This window comes from Xiphophorus hellerii, chromosome 17 (assembly GCF_003331165.1).
Source record: "Xiphophorus hellerii strain 12219 chromosome 17, Xiphophorus_hellerii-4.1, whole genome shotgun sequence".
In the NCBI taxonomy this organism is placed as follows: Eukaryota; Metazoa; Chordata; class Actinopteri; order Cyprinodontiformes; family Poeciliidae; genus Xiphophorus; species Xiphophorus hellerii.
This window is the reverse complement of record NC_045688.1, coordinates 4,656,638-4,683,689: the sequence shown is the minus strand read 5'-3', so window position 1 is coordinate 4,683,689 and position 27,052 is coordinate 4,656,638. Positions and strand designations below refer to the sequence as shown.

General features: G+C 38.6%; 1 protein-coding gene across 3 annotated transcripts; it reads left to right on the top strand.

The window, feature by feature from the left end:
- The first annotated feature begins 11,136 nt into the window (after window positions 1-11,136).
- On the top strand, window positions 11,137-25,712 carry nrf1 (nuclear respiratory factor 1). Of its 3 annotated transcripts, none has more exons than XM_032589920.1 (12): window positions 11,137-11,250; window positions 13,378-13,486; window positions 13,617-13,761; window positions 14,209-14,323; window positions 14,431-14,557; window positions 15,364-15,504; window positions 18,320-18,478; window positions 19,308-19,523; window positions 19,616-19,714; window positions 19,845-20,002; window positions 21,831-21,952; window positions 24,721-25,712. In XM_032589920.1, the coding sequence occupies exons 2-12, from the start codon at window positions 13,418-13,420 to the stop codon at window positions 24,879-24,881; spliced, it is 1,512 nt and encodes a 503-aa protein (XP_032445811.1). In that variant the 5' UTR covers window positions 11,137-11,250; window positions 13,378-13,417; the 3' UTR covers window positions 24,882-25,712. The 3 variants fall into 3 exon arrangements, with proteins under 3 accessions (XP_032445811.1, XP_032445814.1, XP_032445812.1); XM_032589923.1 differs by having other exon boundaries at window positions 19,854-20,002; window positions 24,721-24,881; XM_032589921.1 differs by having other exon boundaries at window positions 11,145-11,250; window positions 13,381-13,486.
- The last annotated feature ends 1,340 nt before the right edge of the window (window positions 25,713-27,052 follow it).

Genomic DNA, 27,052 nt, shown 5'->3' with positions numbered 1-27,052 from the left:
GGTGTATCCTATTGGTGGTGATGAACAAGCCCAGGCAAGCAGGCTACGGACTTTGTTCGGTAGCCTACTTGCTACTTGCTAATCAGTAGGTGGGGTCAAAACACTTGCGTTTCTCTCTCTCGCTTTTTTGTAACGAGTAACTAAACCACACATTGAAAATGTATCGGAGTAAAAGTACGCAATTAAGTTCGGAAATATAGTGAAGTAAAAGTGAAAGTCATCAAAAATTTTCATACTCCAGGAAAGTATGAAGTACTCCAAAATATACTTAAGTAAAGTAGTGAAGTATTTTTACTTCGTTACTATACAACACTGCATGATGACATACTTTAGTAAATCTATTACTGCAGTGAACATTTCCTCGCCAGCATAAACTTCCTGTGCTGGATAAACCTCCTGTGCTGCTCCTTCCCATCAGCTGGATTCTGGATCACCCCTGCTGCTGACCATGCACTAAATTATTCAGTTGAAAATAAGTCCACATTAAAAATGCATTGAATCACAAGAATAAGACACAGCAGAACAAACTGCACTGTTTAAACATATGAGAGGGGGATCAAGGCAGGAAAGTTTTCCATCATTTGCATAGCAAAAATGGATCATCTAGGTCTCTGAAATCTATATTTAATATGAGTATTTGGAGTAAATTCATTATGTAAATGGAAATTATGAACAATGACTGATGGTATTTTTAAAATTTTGTTTTAAATGTTAGTTGATGTACGAAAGCAAGAGTAAATGTTTATACAAAAGAGGTGGGGGGGGGGCATTGCAACTCAGTTATCAATCCTCCAAACAAAGTTCATATCATCTGAAATACAGCTTAATAAAACAAAAAGGATCATGCTTATGGCAAACTGTTAAAGCTGTAAAAAATAATTTTTATCACAAAGACCATCACAATCCAAGTCAGATAAAAGTTATCTCAAGTTCTTTACCTGGTAACAGCAGGTGAGAAAGCAAATTTGGTCAGCACTGTCCATATACTGTATGTACATGCAGATTTTTAAAGGGTCCAATTAAAATCCCCTTAGTATCAATTGGTGTGCTGTTTGCATTACAAATGAAAAAATGGCAATTCTGAGCTCAATATCAACTAATATTTTCATAAATGCAAAGATTCTTGCAAGTCTGCCAAGAAAATGTTGTGTCTTTTGTTACAGCTACACATTAAGAGGATTCTGCATGTCAGCAAGTATCACTAATGATGAAGTTTAAGGTGCCAAAGACGCAGTGTTCAAAACATCTAGGAGGATGCTGACAGGATCTGATTTGGACTGTGCTGACTCTGAACATTCATGTCTCAGATGGACCTGTGGGGGGTGGTCAGACAGAGGGCTCAGCAGCTTATTAAGCCAGCTTTAATGGCCTTGACCCTGGCCCATAACCCCACAGAATTGCCCTGGATGAAGAAAGGTCAAAGTCTGTATAACATTACAGGGTCAGATGAAGTCAGAAATGCATTTTATTTTTTTTTATTTCCTTTGGCTGAGCTCCATCTTAACATCGACTAAGTGGTGGGATTCTGTTAACCTGGTTCTCTCAAGTTTCTCTCCTTGAAAATGTGCTGAAGTTTGCATTTAAACTCACCAAAGTTTGAAAGCTGTGGGCTAGGTTTTACCTTAGCTCACAGCTAAAGACAATTACAATAGCTTTTAAAAGGTTTTTGCTTTCATGAGGCAAACAGGAGAGTGAGGTGTGACAAATGGATCTTGGCTGGACCAAACGTGGGCCTCGAGGTTATGAGAGACAGATTTTAGACTATTTTACACCAATTTATACACACAGTTATTCATCTTAAATGATAATGCATTAATGTAGTCCACTTTGCTTAAATTACTGTCAGTAGCATTCAGGAAATTGTGAAAGATTAGCATTCTGTCAACTGCAAATTCAGTGCAAGTAGCTGTCATTGTCAGCAATAGATACTGTATATAGATTTCATTTTTACTAATTCATGTCTTTTTATTAAGGATTAATTTATGTATTACAGTCACATAAATTACATAACAGCAAAAATGTAAGTTAAAACTCATAACAGAGTCTGTATAACAGACTAATTTGATTAGTTCATGTGAAAATTGGAACAAACAGATCAGCATGAACCCTTCCGAAACTACTGCTGCCAATTTTGCTTTTCATATAAACTTCTTCTAACTTTAAATCCATCCTATAAAAAAGCAAATATATCTTAAACGTATAACTTTACAAATTCTGTTATACTGAATGTAAGAAGGAAGTGAAACCAGATACAACAAGATAATGCTTGAATTTGCAAGATAGCATCTGAACTACAAAGAGCTGTGCAGTAATAAGCGTTTTACTCTTTAAAACTGTCTTGAGTTAACAAACTGAGTGCTAGTTTTGAAACTTTTGCCATTTCTGGTGCAAAAAGATATTTTTGAATCAAACAATGCATTAGTTCATATCTATCTTGGGGACATTTTTCCACCAACAACCATTGAATATTAGTACTTCCCAAAAATTTACTCATTCTGCACAGAGATCTTGTTATGAGATTACAATAGATATTATCTACCAGATGTCTGATCAATCTTCTCAAATTGTTAAATTTTATGGTTGAACAGTAGGGAAGCGTATAGCTATATGTTGGTCTGTTTATGAATAGATGCAATATTAGTAAATTGGGATTAAATGTGTGTAGGGACAATTGACTCAAAGCCATCAGAACACGTCAGAAGAAACACCCTATATAGAGTTACAAAATATGCTGAATCACAGTTGTCATCGCAATGTCTATATGTGGAATTTCACAATTGTGAAGTAATGATTGGATGACACATCCAGTCGACTATGTTATTACAGGTCCCAAGCATTAAAGCTCTCCATGTCAGTAAAATATTTGGCCAATTGGATGGACTTTCATTGTTCTTTACACCCTACCCCCTTAGTGACAAAGACCCCAAAGGTCAGGCAGTATGATGTTGACCTTGTGATGACGGGAAAAAAAAACTGTTGAAAACAAAATGTGTGATACAGTAGCTATTTCCATCAATATTCAACAATATCATATTAATATGTTACTTTCCTGATATTCTGCAAACCTTAGTCTAATATAAACTGCCAAACAAAGTGATAACCAATCATTGCTTTCATAGTATGGAAAACATGGGTAAATATATCACAATTTCATGCTGTGTCACAGGTTTTACACAAGAAATGATAACATAATCCATCTGCTTCCATTTAAAATGAGTAAGAATGTTTGTTCTGCTAAATTAATGACTGTTAATCATAATTCCTTTATCATTTATTAATCATTATTTATGTAATGATACATAGACATGAGCAAATATTTAAAATAAACGTTCATTGAGTAAACGAGCTGCACAGGCAACATTATAACCCAACTGAAGTAAAAGAAATGGTGCTTTGGTTTCAACTGGGAATATCTGGGTTTCTCTTTAGAAACAGCGTTTCCAAAGAGCAAAATATAAGGCAACTTTTTAAAACCTCTGTATACCGCCAAACTACTTGTAATATGAAACTTTCCCTTTTTATTCACAAATCTCTATTATTTTCTGTGAATTTAACAGATTAATAATTTAAACTAATGAATCCTTTTTTTTTCTTTAACAGATTACTGTCGTTCTAATTTTCCATAACCTCAATCCATTTCTGCTCCATTTGGGGTCTCACTCAACAATTACAGTTCCCACAATTCACCTGCCGATTCCTTCTGCTGAACTCTCAGACATTTGGAATGGAGGTTACAAGTAAACCAATAAGGCTCTTGTGAAATGGCCATGGGATCAATAGGTGGCTTTATAGAGGCAGAACACGTATCCACAGCTGGTCAATTAAGGCAAAGACGGAACAAGTACACACTCAAATATAAAGAGCTAGAGTTGTTGGCCTTTAAAAACAGAGTTACTTTCCATCTTTCGTCAGCTCTTTTTCTGCAGCATAAAATGAATCAGCATGTTGGTATCTTGGCAAAGATAATACCATCCATTGTGGAAAAAAATTACAAAGGTACTGCTTCTCTCACACACACACACACACACACATAAAGGCTATTTTTTATGGCTCAAAATAACTCTTTCTGATAATAGTGGTAAACGGCTTCACAATAGCACATTGATTTTTTTGGACAATTGAACGATGAATGTGTGCGCGAGTTGCTCAGTGGTAAAAACTTTCAACATCCACACATTGAGTTTTTAAGTCACAAAACAAAGCATTGATATTATTTTTAATGCCAGTATGTCATTATGGGTTCTACTCATTGCAAAGATAAAGCACAGCACACGTTCCCTTTACATGTACACTTGCTTGTTTTTGTCTGGGTAATACATACCGAAAATACTACTAATATAGGTAGTGCTGTAGAATTTTTACCAATACCAGATATGTGAAACTTTCAGTTTTGACATATAGCTAACAGAATTGAAATTTGATGCTTGTTGATTTTTACAAATGAAAAGATACAAAAAAAAAATTCTTCACTGTCAAAAACTAAGTTGGGGTTAGCTTTCAATATTTCAGTTCAGTTAAGATTGCCAAGATTATTTTTGTTGGCTACATATTAGAAAAACAAGAGAACTTTAAAAAGAAATTATGCCATGCTGCTTTTAAAGCAATGACTCCTTCCTGACAGAGGGACCTCTCCATTCAAGTTTGGTGCAGAACATTTTTACTATGCATAATGTGTATGAACAACATATTTGAGCTTCAGCTGGTATATTTACAATGGTTTTAGCTTTTCAGCAAACTTTAATTTTGAGGTTAACAACACCTTTTTTTATTGATAGTAAGGCTTTGACATATTTTCTAGTATATTGCACAGCCCAGAAATGAAGCAATACTTTGAGTTACTGGACTTCTGCTCAAATTGTTGTCCATATCAGAACTAGAATCCAAGAGTGAGGACACATCCAAGTTGAGTGAGCTATGTTTGCAAGTCAGAAAAGTTAAGTAGTTTTTCTAACTGTTGTGGTTCTGAATGCAGGCTCTCTTTCCAAATTGAAGACAGATTTTCCACGTTTGCTGGCAAAAACACAAGAACATTCTCTGAAGCCACAACCCTGACTTGGAAAGTCAGAGATTGCAGAGCAGTCCCAATTTCAGCATCTTACGACTGCCACCTATGTAATCCTCTATGATACCTGCAGATGTAAACAAAGTATTTGCATATCTGAGAGTTTGTAATCCTATTAAACCACTGGCACACATAGCACTATACAACCTTCGTCAGTACAGTATGTTTCTTTAGTGCTTCAGTGCATAAAACTGGGAAATATTCTAATCGCACTCTGTAGTAGTGAGCAATACAAAACTTTGCAAATCTCACAAATATGCAAGGACAAGTCAAGGTATAACATTAGCTACAACTTTCTAAACAAACTGAACATTACTATTAGCTTTAAATGGCAATAACAATGTAATTCTCACCATTTTATGGATTCCAACACTGACAGAACGTAGTCTCAAAGAGAGACAATGTTTTCCACTGTAAAACTAGCCAACTAGTAAATGGTTGAAAACTGCAACTTTCACTATAATGCTGGACATTAAAGACAAGTTTGCTCAGACACCTCCATCTTTCCAATTTGGATTTCCAACACCATTGGATATTTTTGTAGCCTTTCTGCTTGAAACTCAGAAATGTTTGTGTACAACCGGAACACATCGTTAATCCAAAAGAAGTCAAGACAACCAATCTTTTACTATATTCAAGATACCTTCATGCATAGTAAGGACACTCCAGAAACACATAATTACTTTGTAGACATGTAGTTTCAGAGAAGCACTCCCTGTACCAAGTAATTAATAAGGGGAAAACAAAGCTCAAAACTAATGAGTCAGAACTTCATGAAGCTCATTAAGTCAAATGGAAAACATTTTGACACCAAGCATCATACAGTGAATCACAACTTATAAAATAAGACATTCTCCCAAGAATGCATCCCAAGTTTACTTGGAGCCAGGGATTTCTAGAAAAATGTTAAATATGTGAAAATATACAATCTGCATAGCTATGCAGCTCAACAAATGGACAATAAGTAAGCACATCAGTTTTATTGATCCATATTGCAAGAAATATTTTTGTGGCAACCAATAATTTTATAGGATTTGCCAACTTTATTATTTAGTTGTAATTTGTTTTTCAAATTGAAGCTTATGAATACAGACACTAAACAACAAAAAACACCGAAACTGGGGTGAGCTGATACACTTAAATCTATATAATTCATCTATACTCCTTTTTGTCTTCAATGAGCAAAATGTCAACCTCACTGAATGAGGTATGATTATAAATATCTTTAAACAACTTTTCTCAGTATTAATAATTTTACAGTGCATATGCTTACACAGTGCATTTTAAATGTGATATTGGGAACATCTTTTAATGTTGCAAACAAAAAACTCAAATTACTAGATGCTGATTTAAATGAAAAATCCTCAGAATTTCTTAGAATCTCTGGATAGATAATAGCAATCTCTAAATCTCAACTTTATTTTCCCATTTGAAGCAATAGGGAAGTTCTCAGAGAGAAACTGAATGAATGTGTCACATCTTTCAGCTGGTGTAACTGCAGAGCACCACAACATTTTCAAGGGAACTACATTTGATGCTAATTCGTGGAACACTAGTACCCTCTTGTGGACAATATACATATTTCACATTTTAACGTCCAATCAGCTCTGAAGGTGGGAAAAGTACATCATCTGTATTCTACATAGTCTTTGAAATTCTCACAGAACATTGATTTAAGGTAAATACACATTACCAGAAGGCTGCAGAGTGTGCCAGTTATCGTTAACCTCTAGAAAACACATTGACTTTTAAGATGTTTCACATCAGCAGCACCACTTCAACAGCAACATTCAAGATTTGAAATTGATGTTGACATGCAGTTTCTATCCCGTGTTATCGAGCTATTTGGCAAAAAGGAATGAGCATAAAGAGTCTAACTGTGGAAAACAAGTTGTGACAAACCTTAAAGGATTTCCAGATTACACTGGAGCCCGAGGTGGTTCGACAGAGTGTGGACTCAAATTAACTGACTTTAAAAGTATACCACACTTTTCAGATTGATGTAAAAATGAATAAATAAACCATCTGTTGTTTCCATCAGATTTATGCAGTACCCTGTTGATTACTCACATGAGATTCCAAGAAAATACTAAAATTATGAATATGTTAAAGCCTTTGCAAGTGACTGTATAAAGATGTTAACTCTAACTGGATGTGCCAGAAACTTAGAGGAGGCAAAAAATCTACATGAATTACCTTACAATACTGCAAACGTTAAGCAGACAAGCATTCTGTTTAACACTATATTTTTTGCTGTAATTTAATGAAACTTTGCAATGTATCATGGCTTTTTCTACTGAAAACACTGCCTGCAGCAGGTCTGCCGCCTTGCTATGTAATGGAGTACACAGGAGATATCGAAATACAATGTTAGAGTGAACGTTATTCCCCATCCCCACCACTTTCCATTTCTTTTTCTTTACCGCTATCTTGACCTGACTCCGAGGCACGTGACGGTTTCACAATTACCTTCAATTATCCTCACTTCTAGCTCACCAATTACATCCATTATTGATTTCAGAGCCCCCAGGCTGCAAGGCTTATCTGTGGCCTGCCACTATCCAAGGAAACGAAAGCAGAATGGAAGCACATAATAACCGCTTGCTTCATTTTCACTCAGTCTATGTCACCTCATCACTAAAATTCTATGGCAATCAAGTGTCCTTCAACCCCAAAATAAACTCCAAGTGGAGGGAAATGCAATACAAAAAAAAGGACCGCACCTCAAAACAGTTCAGAACTTCCAACAAAAACTCTAGAAATCTCGGTTGATTTGTCAGCCTACTCGTTTAAGTAACAATGTAAATACTGCCTATCTGTTGCAAAATGGTTTGTCCATCATGTAGGTGAGAGAGTGACAGCACAGCATCCTGTCTGTTCATGTAGAAAGCAATGACAGACAGGGAGAGGAATAGCAAACAGGCAGCGTAGAAGGAAGGAAGGTCAGTTACAAGGTACAGCCGCTTGAAAGAGTGTAATCGCACTCTGCAGCGCTCTCCTGCCACAATTTTGAATATGATCCTTGCTGACATCTACTGAGACACAAACATAAGCGGCTGTCATCACATGCCGAAGTGAAACATCCATCATCCTGAAAACATGCCAGGGGTATCTGTGGCGTGGTGCAGCAGCGTTGCCCCACTGCCACCTTTTATTATGCAAACTTGCATGAATGAAGCCAAAATACATTGTTTGCAGTGCAATGCCGCCCTCTTGAGGGTTGGAGATGAATCATAATGTATAGGAAAATATATAGACCTAAAAAATATATAGACCTACCTTAATTGCATTTCTGGTCCAGTTCGTTGAGAGCCAGAAGTCGCACATACGATACACTCCAAACCTGTTTTGAGAGTAGGGTTCATAATGTCAGTGTAACATAATTATTTCTCTACATTCATTTACATGCATGTGACTTGTGGCATCTCAAGTAACTATTGGTATGAATGTTGTTTTTCCCAATGCTTTGGAATCATTTTTACAGGGTGAACGAATTTGAATTCATAGTGGATTTATGTAGTCCACACTGTCTTGAAATTATGCATACAAGCTCCAATACATATATTCAATACCATTCAAATTAAAATTCAAATATTCCTTTGCAACTACTATAATTTTTAAAGCATTTGAACTGGCTCAGTCACAATTGACAACTGATTTAATCATGGTAATCAGATTTTTGGCAAATTCATAATATGGGTACATTTTGATATTAATGTACCCATTGTTACAAGATTTTGATATTAAGAATTGGGAATTTGGTAAAGATATAAAGGTAACCCATTATATGGCCTTTTATTGTTGAACTGACTTTCTTGAATACTTGGCTACACTAATCTTGACATAAATTTCTTGTAAACTGTTTTACTTTTACCAAAGACATCATTAAAACAACTAAAAACAACAAGAAAGCCATCACATTTTACAAAAAAAGCAGTTTGAAGAAAACTGTGTCCATAAGTGATGCAACAGAGATGTTTTCCTTATGCTAAAACAAGCAAGCAAGCAACACAGAACTTTATGTAAATAATTCCTTATTAAAAATGTATCAGGTGATAACATTGCTCGTGTAAAAACATTTGGTTTGCACATGCCCAGCCCCAGTTTATCAAGGATGAACCAATCCTGGGAAACCTTTTGTGCTTTTTAAATCTGGTATTTAAGAGTTCCTCATATGAGATGCACAAACTTCAATACGTACCAAAAAGCCCTGTCTGAAAGTTATCACTTTATTCTGTAATTTGGTTGTTACGAGAAGTTTTTTAAACTTACAGTGTGCTGCTTAATTTTTAAGATTGATAATAAAAATAAAAATGCTCAACTGAAAAGGGCAGAAATAGGGAACAGCCTGGTAACCGCTAACTGGATCGAGCGATTTGTTTGGAAACTAAGCTGAATGTCACAGGTGTTACTAATTTTTCCCTCTTTCTTTTATCACTTCTTTATTGTTTACTTTTCAGTTTGTTTGATATTTGTTTTATCATACTAGATATATGATACCTCAACTATCGAGTAGTTTAATTGTTAGACTTACTTCCGTCAGTATAATATTCCAGCAACGACATGAAACACCTGTCCTGCAGGAGCTCAATCACGAGTTGGAAAGGGGGCGTGGCTTCCCAACTCTTAATGTGACCTTCACTGGCTGTAGGAAATAAGAATTAAAATCCATGGCGCACAGCTACAGACACACTGAGTGGGATCGTTTAAAACGTTTAAATCTTATATACATTTTGGGGTTGATAAACAATTTTTGTCGCTCTCAAATGTCTCGCTTATGTTTCCGCAACGGATTTTGTTTTATAAAAACATTTTATGAAATTATAAATACTGCCCAGGTAAATTCTCTAGTTAGCCTACCCTAAAGCTCGTCAAAATAAGTATGTTTATTAAGAATAGCGTATTTTTACATAGCTTAGTCTAAAAATACATTTAAAATGATAATTGGTAAAAATAAATTAAAGGTTGAGGGTTTCTAACTTTTAAATTTAATCTCATAATTTCCAGGTTAAAGTATGAATGTCAAGAGTGAATATGTCAGTCCAGTCATATGTGGTTGCTGGAGGGGCTAGAACAGAATGGTGGACAAAACTTTGGACAAAACGTTTTTGGACAAAAAGGTGGCATATGCGTAAATAAATAAATAAACAAATATTTCAACCCACTGAAGCTTACTGTCTCCCTTTTTAATTTTATATCAATCAGTTAATTAGTCCGACTGCTTGTATTGAGCACAGAGGTGGGTAGGAGTTACATTTACTACATTACATTTACTTGAGCAACTTTTTTGGGGGAAAAAAATTACTTTTAGAAGATGTTTTACTACACGCTTGTGTTTATTTTTGCTTGAGTAAAATCATTATTAAATAATACTCCCTCTCAATCATTTGGAGATCAAGTGAAAATACAATAAACATTATTGTCACTAGAAGCTCTTCTCCCTGTTCCAATATATAATTAATAGCTACTGTAAGTATTAGTTTAGAAAGTCTTATACGGAAAAATAAATGCTCTGGAAAAGTGTTTCTTCTGCCAGAATTTATTTTTGTAGACATGTTATTAGTTTTTACCTTTTAAATTCTAGTCTCACAATGCCAGAATACATAAGTAATTATTTTTCTGCCAGACTGCATCATATTCAAATGATAAATTATATATTGTGATCAAAATCTACTTGAGTAATTTCTTGCATGACTGCTTTTTACTTTTACTTGATTAGAAAGATGCTGAATTGATACTCTTATTTGATTACAATTATTGGCTACTCTACCTCTGTAAGCATGCACACAACCATTAACAAATACAGAAAATGCTAGCTGATTAAATATTATGTTTCTTATCACTGTTACTATAAAAAAAAAAGGAAAATTCCAGTTATAAAGAAACTTCATGTAGGTCTAAGCACCAACACTGATTTGTTTTTAAGTGTCATTCTTTCCTTTCTCGTACATAAACAGGGCATATCATCTTGTTTCTCATTAGCAACAAACAGTAATGTTTCATTGTTTCCAGCGTGTTTTGACTCATTGTCTGTGTGCCATAGAGACTGCAGAAGCTAAGGGGGTGGTACTTGAACGCACCACCGGATCAGTATTGTTTTTCAGTGCTGGCTCCTCTCCGTCCTCCATCAAAGCCCGGCTCCATCTCCGCTGTACGGCGCAGGCCCGAAGTAGCGCAGCCGCTCTGAGGTTAGTGCCCTACCGCGCAATCTCCATTTATTTCAGCCCCGGCGCAGCCGCATCATCGAACCCGGCAGCGCAGGGGCGAGAGCTGATGGTTGTTTAGATGTTGACTCGGAGTGCAACTCTTTAGCATCTGAAGCTGTTTTTTTTGGGAGGGAAAGAGTTTGTTGGCGCGTTTCGACAACCGTTTCAGACAGAGAGTAGCAGCTCTGGATGATCTCTAGGCCGCTCGGCCTCTTTTTAGCGTTATGTTTTGTTTCATATTGCGCGGGTTTCATGCTAGCTGTTGCATTACTGTTGATCGCCTCACACCCTGCACAGACATCGTTATTGCTCACATTTTATAGCTGAATTACTGATATATATATATATATTCGTAATAGTGTTGATATCATTCAGATAATCGACTGTACACCGCCAAATGGTTAGCCAGGAAGCTAAGTAGCCGAATGTAGGACATAGCTAGCTTAGCTTCCTAGAGGACTCATTGATAACAAACAGACTGAAACAAATGTCCTCCGATACCTGTTTCTGTTAGTGTAAGCCTCGTTACAGGCTTTATGGATTATTACATGTGTATATTTATGGCTCAGTGCATTCTTCCCATTGATTTACTAAAGATCCACTGCAAACAAGCTTATCAGCAATGAATTAGATGTTTAGCTGGTTTTCTTTTCTATTATCTCCTCTGGATATAAAGTGATAAATTGAAAAATTAGCTATTTTAATGTAATATTTTTATTGATACTTTTGTAACTGTCACTCTTTAAATTCTGGAGTCTCAGTTTCAAATAATGTATGCTTAAATAAAGTGTGTAAAATTGCTGTATGCATGTATGTGTTTGTTTTTCTTGTTGACATGATTGTCATCTCTTAGGCTGTAATAACCAAATAGTTTACACATTCACACACCCAGTTAACCACTTGTAATGTTTTCTGTTAGTATGAAATAATTGAGATTACATATTTACATATAGCGTTCAGTTTTCTACTTTATGGCACATCAGGATGAACAGGGTTACCTAGTATCTAGATATCCTTCAGTGTACTTTAATTAATTTGTTATTTATTTATTCGTTTTTGCAATAGCCTGCAGTAAATCACAGGATAAACATTACCTTGTCACACAGCAAATTGGGAATACTGTTAACAAAAAAAAAAAATTATGACAACTGTAAAATGTATAAAAAATGCATTTATGTGCCTACTGTGCAGATAATTATGCATTTTTGCTGGTAACACAATTATAACAAGCTGATACTAGCTAGCTAATTAGCCTATATGCTATATCTTCAGCAAGCATAACCTTAATAAGCAAAGTGTTGGTGCTTCAGTACTTCTAGCACAATTTCTTTATGTCTTTTTTTCAAACATCAGAATTTATCTTTGTTAAAAGTGAAGTAATATGTCAAGTAGCCTTCTTTCAGCCAGCATACCAGCAGTGCACAGCTAGGGGATCAGTCTGGCACTTTCATTATCTCCTTATTAGGACAGTAGATGATAGAAATATTAATGGCGTGTAGCTTAAGTGTTTTTGAAACTTTTCAAAACCTTTGCTCATTTCTGCTGCTTAAAATGACTGATTTTCAGTCCTTACCATTTAGACATCAGCCAAACCCAACACAGTTCCCTGGTAACAAATCGATACACATCCTATTCAAAATTGTCTAATTCTATTGATTAGAATATGTAATTCTGATATAAATTAAATAAAATTAACTTGCTGGTTCATCAACAGCAGTAGTCAAAGAGGAACAGCCTTACACCTAACCCAGCTGCTGTGCAGGTTAGGTTGGTAACTGTCTCTATAACCCTAATGCATCACCATGGTACCTGACTCAGGAGATTGGATCAGCCTCTTTTTCTGACCTCTTTGACTTAGACACGACGTTTCTAAAATCCAATTATGGTTTGTTGTAAATAATTTTATTTTAACTCCTTGGCTGAATGTTTAGGACAGTTGTCCTTCTGGAAGATGAACCCCCACGCAATATCAAGTCTCTTGTAACCTCTAGCATGAATCAGTTCATGTTTCCAGACCTGTTTCTATAAAAGAAACATCTTTTGAAACAAAGCATGCATTGGTAAAATGTCCTCATCATGCAAAACCACGTCTTCTTGTATGTTCTCCAGCAGTACTGTCGATCTAGCTGTGTAAGCTTGGCGGCTGATAATGGACGAACACGGGGTGCACGAGACAGAACACATGACCACCATCGAGGCGAGCGCCGTCAGCCAACAGGTTCGCTTCACCGTTCAAATTTTGGAGATTCCAAATGACAAAAAAAAACAACATACATTTTTGTTTCTTTGTGTATTGTCCCATAAAATATGTTTTCTGTTGATATGTACTTCTGATATATTTCCTGTAGGTACACGTGTCTGCCTTCACAGACACTGCGATGATGAGCGCAGATGAAGAGTCGACATCCTCTCCAGATGACGACCCCTATGATGACACAGACATCCTCAATTCAGCTGGCACTGATGAGGTCACTGCTCACCTGGCTGCCGCAGGTGAGAACAATATTTACCTGCTTGAGAGAAAATGCGGTACCAAAATAGCTGGAAGAAGCGACTTTATTCTGGGAAGTTTTATGCGTTGTCTCTCAGGCGGTGGTCTTATAATTCAAATAGCTTTTATAAAGTGTAATTCACTTGGTTTGACAGCAGGTGGTGCCAATGTTCTTAACAGGATTCAAGAACATTGTCCCTCCTGTGTCTGGATTTTGCAGATTCCTCACCTAACAGCTTGATGTCTGGAGAAAAATCTGCCCTGTATATTCAAGATAAACTTTCTTATTGTGCTTTTAAAATGACTGAGAAGTTTACACATTTAAATCTAGAAAAATATAGAAAATATTATGCAGTTCTTCTGTTGTAATCGCAAGTTGTTTCAAAAGCAGATGAAAAAAACCCCTCTTTTTTTGTAGAATTTAAAGTAATTTGTTGTTTGTGCCTCAGGTCCAGTAGGCATGGCTGCAGCTGCTGCTGTAGCAACCGGCAAAAAACGAAAAAGACCTCACATCTTTGAGTCAAATCCTTCCATCCGTAAAAGGCAGCAAACCCGTCTGCTCAGGTGAGTTACTCCAACAGATCTTCAAAATTGTAACTTCAGACATTTGAGCTTGCGTCAGTGCTGCTTTTGATTCAACAAATGGAGTAAAACATGATGTACGTTTACAGGAAACTACGGGCCACGCTGGACGAATACACCACCAGAGTGGGCCAGCAGGCCATAGTGCTGTGTGTCTCTCCCTCCAAACCAAACCCGGTGTTTAAAGTTTTTGGTGCGGCTCCTCTGGAGAACGTAGTGAGTGGATCCACGCAGTCAGAATCTGCTCTAGTCAAACTCAGTGTGCAGTAACTGGAGTCTTGACGTATGCCATCTTGTTTCTTACAGTGCACTTTGCAGAAATGTCTTCCCAGAAATAAATGGCACTGAGCCCCACAAGAAATACTTTTATGTGACCCCACAAAACTTTGCAAAGTCTTAGATTAATATTTGTGAAATCATGCAAAAAATATCCCAGGTTCATGTTCCCAAGTTTTTAGAGATCCCAAATGCATTTCTTTTGTGAGAGCCCAAAAATCTTTAACAAGAGCCTGTGTTAAATTTATAAGATCCCTCTAAAGTTTCAGAAGTGGCTTTTGTTAAATTCTGCAAAGATTTTGAAAGTCATCCAGTTTTTTCCCCCAGAATTTTGCATAGAACTCGTGTGATTTCAAAACATTTCCAGAATCTCTCAAAATAGAACCTTGGATGTTTGAAGAGCTTTGCAGAATCTAGCCAAACAAAAACTGCAGTCTTCGAACTTGGGATTTTGAAAAGCTTTAAAGCACTTTTTTATTTAAGCAAAATGTAAATTATAAAAGTAGTCAGTTTTCTTTACATAATCCACTACGCTGTCTCTGTCATATCAGTTTTTTTTTTTTTTCAAGGTGCAAAGTTGAAAAATATCTAAAGAAATCTAAATTCCTCCAGAACAATTGCATAATCAGGCCAGAGTCCATCAAAGCTCTGTTTTTAACATAAGTGTTTTTGAGTTTTTTTAAATATAATTTTAATCCAAATATTGCCTGCATAATTCACGTCTCATGATGTCTGCTGGTCTCCAGGTAAGGAAGTATAAGAGCATGATGTTGGAGGACCTGGAAAACGCGCTGGCTGAGCACGCACCTGCAGGTGGAGAGCTGGCGTCAGAACTGCCGCCGCTCACCATCGACGGCATCCCAGTGTCCGTGGATAAGATGACACAGGTGAAACGTCCACAGACTTCTGTCTCATTAAATTAAGGAACAGCTGGTAGCTTTGCAGTAAATTACACATTTCAGCATAAAATTCATGTTCCCAGCAGAGGGCGCCCTCTGACAAACCAGAGTGGCGTAAAAATGATTTTATGCATTAGCATTTACTAATGCATAAAATTGGGATTTTTATGCAACAGGAAGTAGTGCATCACTGTGAAGTAGAGGTAAAATGTTCTAAATGTTTTACAAGTAAAATAAATGAAGTGTTACATGCATTTATATTAAGCTCCCTCTAACAAAATCCCAATTGTTTTACAGCAAAACCCTTTAAATGTATGTAAATATACACGTTTATTTTTCCTTCCCTTTTCTCCTACGTCAGCTGTGACACTAATTCATAATTGAACGCTGAATCAGCCAAAGCGAAGCAGAATCTCCCGTCTTTTAGAAAGTGAGAGGAAGGAAGTGTGGCACCGTCTGCTCCTGGCAGGCCTTTCACTGGGAGCATTAGTCCTCTCTTCACCCGAGGGAGCCCGGCTTGTTTACGCTGCCGTCCCCGTGCTGCTGACGCACTCTGTTAGAACATCGTCAGAGTAGGGCACGCTGGCGGCCCTCAGAGACGGTACAGGGAGCGTCCCAGCCAATCCCGGGGCCAGATAAATCCTCAGAGGCCAGGTGTTAGTCTGTGCTTGTTTTTCTGGAGGTTGTAGGATGGGATTATCATGAGTAACCTGTTGCCTCACTCAGCATGGAGAGGCCAGGTGGAATGGTGCGGCTGCTCTTAGAGCTATGAGCTGCCACACCATATCATGTGTTGGAAACGTGAGGCCTTCCTCCCCCTGTGGGAAAACCTCGCAAACCAAGGGGATAGAACTCGTTAAAGCGAACTGTTTCTCCTGATATATATCACAATGCAATAATCTGCAATGTGCTTGACACACATAGGCGCCCGTCACATATAAGGAGCATCTGTAGCAGGTGATCCCAGGTCTAGCCTGAGCCTGTAATTACCCCCCAGTCTTGTTAGGTTCAGGGACCCGGCAATACAGCCGCCATGCCGAACTCTGATTGGCCCACTGCTTTGGAGGATTAAGATTGGAAGCAGGGGGGTGGGGTGGTCGGCATGAGGGCAACATACCACTTAACAAACTAGCCACTTTAATTAAGCCATCTGGCCCCGCACACAAACATCCGCATCACCCACAGGTGGAAATGCAAGAATCCCTTTACAGCTAAGTCCCTGCCCTTGGCTAATCCAAGCTGCGTCCCACTGTTTGCTGAACCCAAGCTTCCCTCACTCCAACCACCAGATGTAGCCTCTGTTTTGTCAAAGCGGCTGTAATTAAGCGCCGCCGACCCTCCATTTTCTTCCGAGATCCATTTTGTCGTGTGTCGTCATGTGACGCCCTGCAAAGCAGTTTATTGGTGGCTGATTGTGACTTAGGAGAGGGGGGGTCTAATAGGGAGGAGGCAGGGATTTATTTCTCTCAGAACCAAATTTAGCCTGTGATGTCAAGGTAGGCAGACGCTGCAATGCCTCATTGTGCAATATAATCCCCTGGTGATGTGTGCATATTACCAGGACACTGAGGACACAGGCACTAAAACCCCACCACAGCATGCCGGTAACTGACTGTATGCATATTTGAAAGGCATAGATGGGACATTATGCATTTGAATATTAGTAAATATGGGGGTGGGGGGGAAACATACAAAAAATGTATTTTAACAAAACAAAAAACTTACATCAAGCATTCCTTCTTAAATTAAAACATGGACGGCAAAAACCATCGAGTGACAGAGTGGAGTTAAATCGAACCTTTGTATTGTATCCTTTTGACTAACAGCCGTAAGAAACCACCTAAAGAGTAGGTGAAATTTAGTGTTTTACATTTCAAGTCAAAGTGTAGTGGAAAACGAAGCGACGACCACACCCTGAACACAGCATCCCCACAATGAAGCATGGCGGTGGTGGCATCATGCTGTGTGGATGAATCTACAAGAGGTTGACGAGTTCCAGGTTTTTATTTTTAAAGAAAGTGAACCAATGCATAATTCACCTCCCATCTCATTATCAATTAATTGTGTTGGTCTGTTAGATCAAATAAAATTAAACACATTGAAGTTTGTGGTTTATTATTGTGAAGCAGAAGTTAGGTGATGCAAGGTTTTCAAAAATGTTTTACAAATTAAAGTTTGAAGGATGTGATGTGCCTTTGCATTCATCCCTGTTCAGTGAGTACTTTCACCACACACTTCCTACTGATTTGCAGTTTTATTGTTCCACCTTGCTTGCTAAATTTTGGTCCCATTTACTAAATATTTATATTATTATTTGTTCAGAGTAAATGCCTCTGAATATAGTTGATTTCCAGGCCCCTTAGTCTCACACATAGGTGCCTTATATGTGACGGGCGCCTATGTGTGTAAGACTAAATATAATTGAGCTCGCCCAACGTGCATTGCGATTACAAATGTCAAAGAATTCATATTTCATGTAGGATGAATATTTTGACACTTGTGAAAATTGGGGAAACCATCAATGTTTTGCTGGGCGCTGCATATAAAGCTCCCAGTCATGCTGAGTGTGTTGCACAGGAGGTTCTCCTGGTGTCAGTCTGGAGCCACAGCCATAGATCGGTCTCCTAATGAACATGTTCTCCTTTTAGCAACCCTGTTTCTATTTGCAGTTCTTCACCTTCTCAGTGTGTGTCCAATCAATACGTATCCACTGCGGCCTGCTCAAGGGCGTGCGCGCGTTAATGTGTGCCTTTTTGACCGGAAAGATTTGGCGTTTTATCTTTTCCTCGTGTTTTCGTTCCAGGCTCAACTGCGAGCCTTCATTCCAGAGATGCTGAAGTACTCGACAGGCAGAGGGAAGCCTGGCTGGGGGAAGGAGAGCTGCAAGCCCGTGTGGTGGCCTGACGACATCCCCTGGGCTAACGTTCGCAGCGACGTCCGCACCGAGGAGCAGAAACAAAGAGTACGCAGCATTCTCATGCAGTTATTTGACTGAAAATTCTTCAAGGGTTCCTACAAATAGGTTTTAGACAAAAGTCTAAAAGTCGTTTACCTTATTCTGTCTGTCTGTGCATCCTTAAAAGGTTTTAAATAGGTGTTTCTGAAACAAAGGCCTTTAAGATGTCTTAAATTTATTTATTTTTTTAATGAAATTTGGCATTAAAGACCTTAATTCCAGGTTTTAATTTTCGCCAGGGTAGGACTATTTAATCACATATATTCTCTTATATCTAGTGTTTTTCTCGCTTGCAGATATCTTTATTGCATACTTTGTGACCTGAAGCGGTTGAGGCTTCTGGTAGCTAGCTGCTAAAATACCCTACCTAGCAACTGGGTCACAGCCAGCAAGGCTTTGTGCAAAAAAACCCCAAAAAACCTTTTAAGGCTGTACAGAGCCATATGCGGTGCAGCTAAAAGCAACAGACTTTTGCTATGCATGATTGTAATACAGGAGGATTGAACCATCCTCTGTATTTCTAGTGTTTTTTTGTCTTAAGTTTTGATCAAGGTGCCATTAAAACATTTTGAATTTTACTGTATTCATCTATCCAGTTACATATCCTTTGTCAATCCATCTGTTTTCCCAATCATCCATCTTTCCACCAGCTCATACCTTTCTCTCATCCTTTGTATATTTGAACTTTGTAAATTTGCGTTAGGAGAAGTATGGAAAAATCACGTTTCTGTATCCCGACTCTATCCTGTTTGAATCCAGGATAGATGGATTCAAACAGGATCCATCTATCCTGTTTGAATCCAGCTCCGCTAACTGTTCTTCGCGCGTCCCCCAGGTGTCGTGGACGCAGGCGTTGCGGACCATAGTGAAGAACTGCTACAAGCAGCACGGCCGCGAGGATCTGCTGTACGCGTTCGAGGACCAGCAGGTGACGACCGTGAGCGCCGCCCAGCACCACCTGACCGCAGCCCAGAGCATCGCTCACCTCGTTCCCTCACAGACTGTCGTACAGACCGTCAACAATCCCGATGGAACCGTCTCACTCATCCAGGTGTGTGCGCTGCTCTGGTTTCGTCAAGGGTTTTGAGTGGCTAAATGTTTCTCAAGATTGATTTGTTCTGTTTTTTATTTATTTTTCTTTAGGTCGGCACGGGACACACGGTTGCAACTCTGGCAGATGCGTCAGAACTTCCCGGCGTCACGGTGGCGCAGGTCAACTACTCGACTGTTACAGATGGGGAGGTAACATTACTCCATATCACTTTTTGAAACATTAATTACACCAAACATAGACGTTCGTAATTATAGAGGGAGTGGAGGTAAAGGTAGAACACAGCAGCCTTTTTTTGTTCTGAAACTACATTTTCCCAAGTTGGAACAGAACTGGGCCACACTTCAGGGTGGAGAGATGACAATCCAAACAACTCAAGCGTCGGAGGCCACGCAGGCCGTAGCATCGCTGGCTGAAGCCGCAGTCGCTGCCAGTCAAGAGATCCAGCCGGGAGCCACCGTAACCATGGCTCTCAACAGGTCAGTCAACAGGGGTGGGGTCATGTAATGTCCAAAGGAAGTGGACGTCGGCTTAAGCTTCTTAGGGTATGATAACTACAAGGAAAAATGGCAACATTTATCTGTAGTCCTGCTAGTATAATTTCATTTAGAAATCACATTGTATCTAACATTTATTTTGATTTTAATACATAAAAAAACAGAACAAATACCCCCAAAATCTCCGATAGTCTTTACACCCTGTCAGATTGTCGTGCTACAAGAAACACAAAAACAGATGGCTCTGTCGTATGACATCATACAAGTCGATCCTTTGAGATCAAGGCCCCTTTGAGCTTTTAGATCATTTCAAATGACAAAATTACAACTTTGAGCATTGCAGATTTGCCCTGGGCAATGCAGTGTTTCCCAAACTCTCTTTCCCCAAACCTTTAAGAGAGAAAAAAAGACATCTCTTGATACTTTTAGCCCTGGTTTAGGAGTTCTTGATATAAATATTCTGGGCAGAACCTATTCCTTGAGGGATTTGCAAGACAGACTTCACTGTGACAGAAAGTAAAGTGATAGTGATATTTTATTGTTACGAAATCTGTTCACACCCTCGCCCCTTAAGCAACTATTTGCACTTTTCCTCATGTTTTACTAGTTTGTAAAACATAAAATCATGTATAAAAGTACTTTTTTGAAACTTCTACACTTTCATATTTAAAATATTTTGGGTAAATATACTGCACTGAGTTATAATAATCCTACTGCAAAGTCTTATTTTAATCTTGTTGTCAAAGTACTCCACGTTTGAAGCCAAAAAAAACCACTCAGACAGAAAACTCGGAGGTTTTCACCTCGCAGGACTCCGCTGTGGCGGATTTATAACATTTACCGTCATGTCTCTCGTATTTGTTTACACCACTCTTAATTTTCGCTTGAATAAAACTTGCGTCTGCTTCAGCAGGTCACCGGGGTTCAATGCTGATGAGTCACCTGCCTCTCGTGCCATTTCAGCAGCTAATTAATTACCCAACAGTGAATTGTTTGTCATACAAGAACAATTAATATTTTTAAACAGAAGCCAAAGGGACAGCGGCTCAGATAAGGATTCTATTTGCAAGACAAAAGATGCTTTTTTTATATGTTTATATGTATATATATATATATATATATATATATATAAAGAAAAAAAAGTTTTGAATTTGCTGAATTCATCATTAATTGCCTGAGATGTTTGCTCGCTCTCCGCTGCAGCACTGTCATGGCAATCCTTGAGTATCTCCCGTCGGGGCTTGTTACCTGCGCCCTCCTGGGTCCTGCTTCCTCTCCCCTCCCCTGCTGCTGTTTACTCGTGCTGAGCTGCTCCTCTCCTCTCACCCTGGAACATTTTCCAGCTCCAGAAGCCTCTTTGTTTTTTTTGATCACTAAGTACCCTTGCAGCGCATCTTCCTTTCCGCTTATCTTGTGCTTCTGTCACAAATATGATTACCAGCCGTTGCAGTTGCTTCCATAAGTTCATATCAAAGCTGCGGTGGTAATAAGCTGGCGATAATTCCACCGAGTCGATCTGGTTAATAAAACTGCTCTGGTAAAGCCGTAGCACCTGGCCTTTGGGGAGATGTGACAGATTCCCTGTAAGTCCAGACAAGTAAAGCCTCTTACCGCTCATACACTCCTGCCTCTTCACCTCACATCTCTAAAAACCCGTGAGCGCGCGCGTGTGTGTCTCAAAGCTTTTAGGCTTTCCGCCAGAAGATTGTATCTTTAGGCCTAGACTTTCCATCTACCTTTTTTTTTTTTTTTTGCTAATGTAATAGCATTTTAAAAACGTGCGCACAAATGTGTTTTGGTTGTGTTGCAGTGAGGCAGCAGCTCACGCTGTAGCAACGCTGGCAGAGGCCACTCTTCAAGGAGGGGGGCAGATCGTGCTGGCAGAGACGGCAGCTGCTGTGGGGGCTCTCGCCGGGGTCCAAGACGCTACAGGTACCTCTTCGCCCTTTGTGTTATCATAAACCCGACAGAAGTATCCGTGACCCTTCATCTTTTCCACGTTACAGCCACAGACTCGAATATAGTTTATTGGAATTTTACGTGACATACCAACCAACACAAAGTAGTTCGGAAATGTGAAACGAGAGAATAATTGTCATTTTCACTTTTTTTTTTTTTTAACAACTAAGATCCAATAACGTTTCGCCTTCATTTGTGTTCATGTTATTAAAATCAATTTTTGCTGCAGTTTTAAACACTTTGTTCACTAATGTTCTCCAAGAAAAAGTCAAAGCCCCTCACAGGCTGGCTATATTTACACTGATGTTAAATTACACAGAGACTATTTACTAACCGCATGTCTTTGAAAGCACCACATGATTTTATTTCGAGGCGTCTGATTAAAGGGAAATGAGTATAACTTTCCACCACTTCACATACATGCTGTATTTTCTATCAGTCCATCACATAAAATCCCATATTTTAGGTCAGAATGTGTGAACTTTAGCTAATGCTAACCAGTCAATGGCATTTCCAATTAGCCTTACTACGTGTAAGCTTCACACCAGTGACACCTTAGTTTTAATCTACTCTGTGCTAATTTAACAGATGGTGTGTTTCATCTGTGTGCACCTTGTAGTAACACTTCCTACTTTGAATGATAAGTTATTACAGTGCTACACAAAAACTAGACGACTCCAGATCCATGAATAGATCCCTCCTACAAAGCTTGATCCACTCCATCATCAATCCTGGGTTTAATCGCTTCACCAGCTGTCAGCACACACACACACAGATGTCCTCTTGCTTTTCTGTGTACAGTTTATGCACACACACAGGCACGGTTTCACCTGTTCATTTAGATTTTTGAAATTTCTGCTCTTGGATAGGCAATTCAGACACACGAAGATGTTTGAGCCAGCATCGCTTTCAGTGTTGAATGGGATAGAGCACTTATAGAAAATCAATCGGTTCGCATTCTTGTCTCAGCTTACTGTTTGTACCCTGCAGAGGTTAAGAAAGCCCATGAGTGAAGCCAGGACCAGAGCGCACACCTAACAAGCACAGTGCAAGAAATTACTAAATTTACAACAAAGATAAATGGGGCAATTGAAGATAAGCTGAAAGAAACTTTTTTTACTGTTTCTTTTTTCATTTTTTACGTTTTTTTATGTACTGCCCGTTTGAAATAAATGTCATCTTGAGATACTTTACAAGACAAGAAGGTCCATTTTATATAGTCAGACAGAATTCAATTTGGTCAAATATCAGTTCAAAACAATCTGATCAATTTTTCTGCAATTCAGTCATATTGCCAGATTCACGTCCAATTACATGCATTCTAATTCAACCCTAGATATTAAAAGGAACAATACCAGTTGGTGAAAAACTACATAACGAAGCCCAGGAAAGAACAGACAGAAAAATCTGATCACATCAGTGAAGCTGAATTATTTAATTAAAGAATACAGAATTTGTTCATCCAATACCCTATTAGCCAACGGTTTTCAGTTTCTACTACACAAGGAGTGTAAAAAAAATAAATAAATCTTTCTATATTATTGAAAAATTTGTCAAATTAAGATATCGGTGAAAATGTACATCAACATTGTACACCTTAAAATTAAGGGTATTCATTTTCATCATTTACAAATAATGCAATATCTGCTGTTGAGGTCAGCTAATCAGGAGCTATACAGAAGTGAAGTGCGCTGACTCAGACCGCTGGCTGACTGGCTCATGTCGTTCACAAACTGACATAAACACAGCCAGGCCTCTGTAATGTCAAAGTGGAAATATCTGAGCGGTCTTTTGGAAGCCTTCAGTCAGTTACTGTGGTTTCTGTGGCCACCTTTTCAGGCCGGCGTTTCTCCAGCTAATCCCTCCTCTGATATCCAGAGCTATTACCAGTCCTGGCATGAGTTAGCTGCTTTTAAACACTTAATTTTAAGCAAAGGTCCTTAAAATTAAGACTCAAAAAAGTATAAAAATATGTATGATTTAATTTTATCTAAGGAATTTCTGGGAATCCAAACTATTAGTAGAATTTGTGCATAGAGTAAAATGAATGAATGTATTTTCCCTGGTCTAAGCTTCGTTACAGGAGCGATCGCAAGCCACTGCCATCTCCTGCGCTGATATTCAGGCCTTCTTGTGACACAGTGGCAGCTTGCAGGGAGGAGCAAAAGGCCCACATGTCCGCAGCAATAATCCCTACAGGCAGAGACTCAAAACACTAAAACAGCTGGGAATGGGGGAAGCGAGGCGAGGATGTCCGATTGGTACAATGCTCAATGAAGTAGCATACAGGGTTCCTACACAATCTGAAGGAGTGTGGAATTTCATTTTTATTAGTTTCCAGGGCTGGATGAATATGGAAAAAAGAGAGGTTTATATCAATACACGTCTCCATCCATCCACTGACCCATTCTGTACATCTAAATTTATCTTCCAATCGTCTATACTTCCTTTTATTCAAATGATATGTCCTTCTTTCCATCCTTCTATTCATTCATCAACACATAGATCCATTTAATTCAGTCATTTGTTTGTCCATCACCAATATGTTCTTCTATTCATCTAAAGAGTTTTCTTCATCTGTACATCCATCTAGAACCAGGAAATTTTAGCATAAAAACTGAGTAGGAACTCTGACATGTGTTGTTGATGTTCTAACAAAAACGTCATCGTCTCTGAGAGGTAAAATGATATTTCCTCTGCTTGGTGTTGACGCCGGTTCCGCTCTCCTTTGTTCCCGTTAGGATTGGTCCAGATCCCGGTCAGCATGTACCAGACTGTAGTGACCAGCCTCGCCCAGGGCAACCGGCCGGTTCAGGTGGCGATGGCGCCCGTCGCCACACGCATAGACAACACTGTCACGCTGGACGGCCAGGCAGTGGAGGTCGTGACCTTGGAGCAGTGACACTATGGACCTCGAACGGAGTAGAAGGCACTGAACAGCCATCTTGGAGACTTGTTTCTCTTCTGTTTTTTTCAAGACAACACATTGTGTACGATGTTGAATATATTTTTAAATGTACCACTGCAGGGGAAAGTAAAAATGATTATCAATGCATTGTGTTTACTATGTAAAGATAAGACTTTTGTTGTTGAATTTCATTTATCTTCATATTTTTTAAGCTCTGTGATGTTGAGTGTCTAGTATTTATTTCTGTAAAATTAACCCTCACTTTAAACCAAAAAACAACAAAAATAAAAAAACACGGAAGGAAAGCCACAATATCATTGCGATCAATTTTGGGCTTGATGTGTACGTACTATGTAATGCTAGTCGATTATTTTTATTTGTTCAAAATGTGGTGCCACGATCAGCAGTCACTCCCTTTGGTTCCTCTCGTTCCCCATCGCTGCTCTGCACACTCCCATATCATTTTCTCACATTAGAGGGGAAAACTAAATTAAATTACATTCTCTTGTCATGTGCTTGTTTCTGTTTTTCTTTTATCACACCCAAACATGCCAAGATTGGCAGTCTCAGGATATACATTATGCTGTTGTTTACTGCTGCGTTACTAAACCCGTCTTGGTTTTTTTTTTTTTATTATTATTATTATTTATAGTGCATGAACTTGGAGGCGCACCCTTTAGTATGTTATTTTTAACATGGATCACTTGAATCTTCTTGATCAGTGCCTCTTCGCTCATTGCTGGAAGCCAAATTTGGATTAAATGTCACATTTGTAATGCAGATGAACATTTTGAGCCGTGAAATAAATGAAATGTGTCTCCAGAGTGGACGTCTGAAACAGCTGTAACTTTTACTTTAAACTCCACCATGCTTGTGTATTAAGAGACTCCAGTGAGATGTTTCTCGGTCAAACGGTTCCTCTGCTGATGGTAAACCTTCCTAACATAGGTTGTGTGTTAATTTATTAATATTAAATAACTAAAGTGACAATGCTTCACAATTTGAAATATTTGGGGATTATATAGTATTTTTGGCTGTCTCTCTGTTGATGATTTGTGTTGGCAGAAACTAGTCGAAGTGTTTCGAATCAGTGGAATATGTTTGTCTCATCTTTGTACATTTGTTTTAATTTAGAGACATTGGAGGGTTTTCAGCCTGAACACAAAATCCAGACTTTGGCTAGACCACTTCAAAGCTTCCAAATGTTTTCTTTTTCATTAAAGAAAGGTGGTAGACTGTGAAGCAGACGCAGACAAACACTCTCCCACCACCATTTTTGTATGATATCCTTTCTCTAAAGAGCAATTAAATTTACACCCAACATAACAGGAAGCACTTTCAATCACTAAGTAAAGGAGCTTTTAAGCTGGACATTGAAGTTTTTTTTGTTTAAAGGGAAAGTAAGACTGAAATCAAGGGCAGGGCTCCTGGGAATGTCTTTGGCAGGCGGAAGAGAATACGGATACGATTGGCTAACCTGGCCTTGCTTTGAATGAGACCTTCTGGAAGCAGCTTCTCATCTGGTCTGTTCAACAGCTCCATTCAGAGCCCCACTGGACAATAGACCCAGTCTGAGGTTCCTAATTTTGTTCTATTACAAAGGTGAAAAATCTTTTTCCTTTTTTGTATTTCGCTGAAGTGGTTTTCTTTCAACAGCACCGTGTTTGCTCAAGTCTGTGATCTTGTTTATGCAAGACACACACACACATCAAATCCACAGGTGTGGCTTACAACCCTCCTAAAGACAGCATCCGCGCTCTCCCAGATGGCGAAATCAGGCTTGGGGACAGGAAGCAAAAGACATCCACATTCACAAAGCAGTTCGGGAGTTACTCTTAACCAGATTCCAGGGCATCTGCTCCCAATCCTTAGAGGATGCAACACACTGCGCAGCTCTCCCTAGGGAATCTGTTGGCAAAGATGGCGATGACGAGTGATCTTTTACCATTTTCAGGGCTCTTCTCCATAATTATCCCACCAAAAGCCCTCAAATATGTAGCCTCAATTACAGAGTCTCTAATTGAAAACAATAGAAATGGCGTAGCCACAGCCGTTAGAGTAATGAACACAATAAATTTTAATTACAAGCTTTGGTAAAAGACACTAAGGCTGAGGCTGGCAGGCTGATGAGCAGCTTCACCACCCAATTCATGAAACGTTTTCTT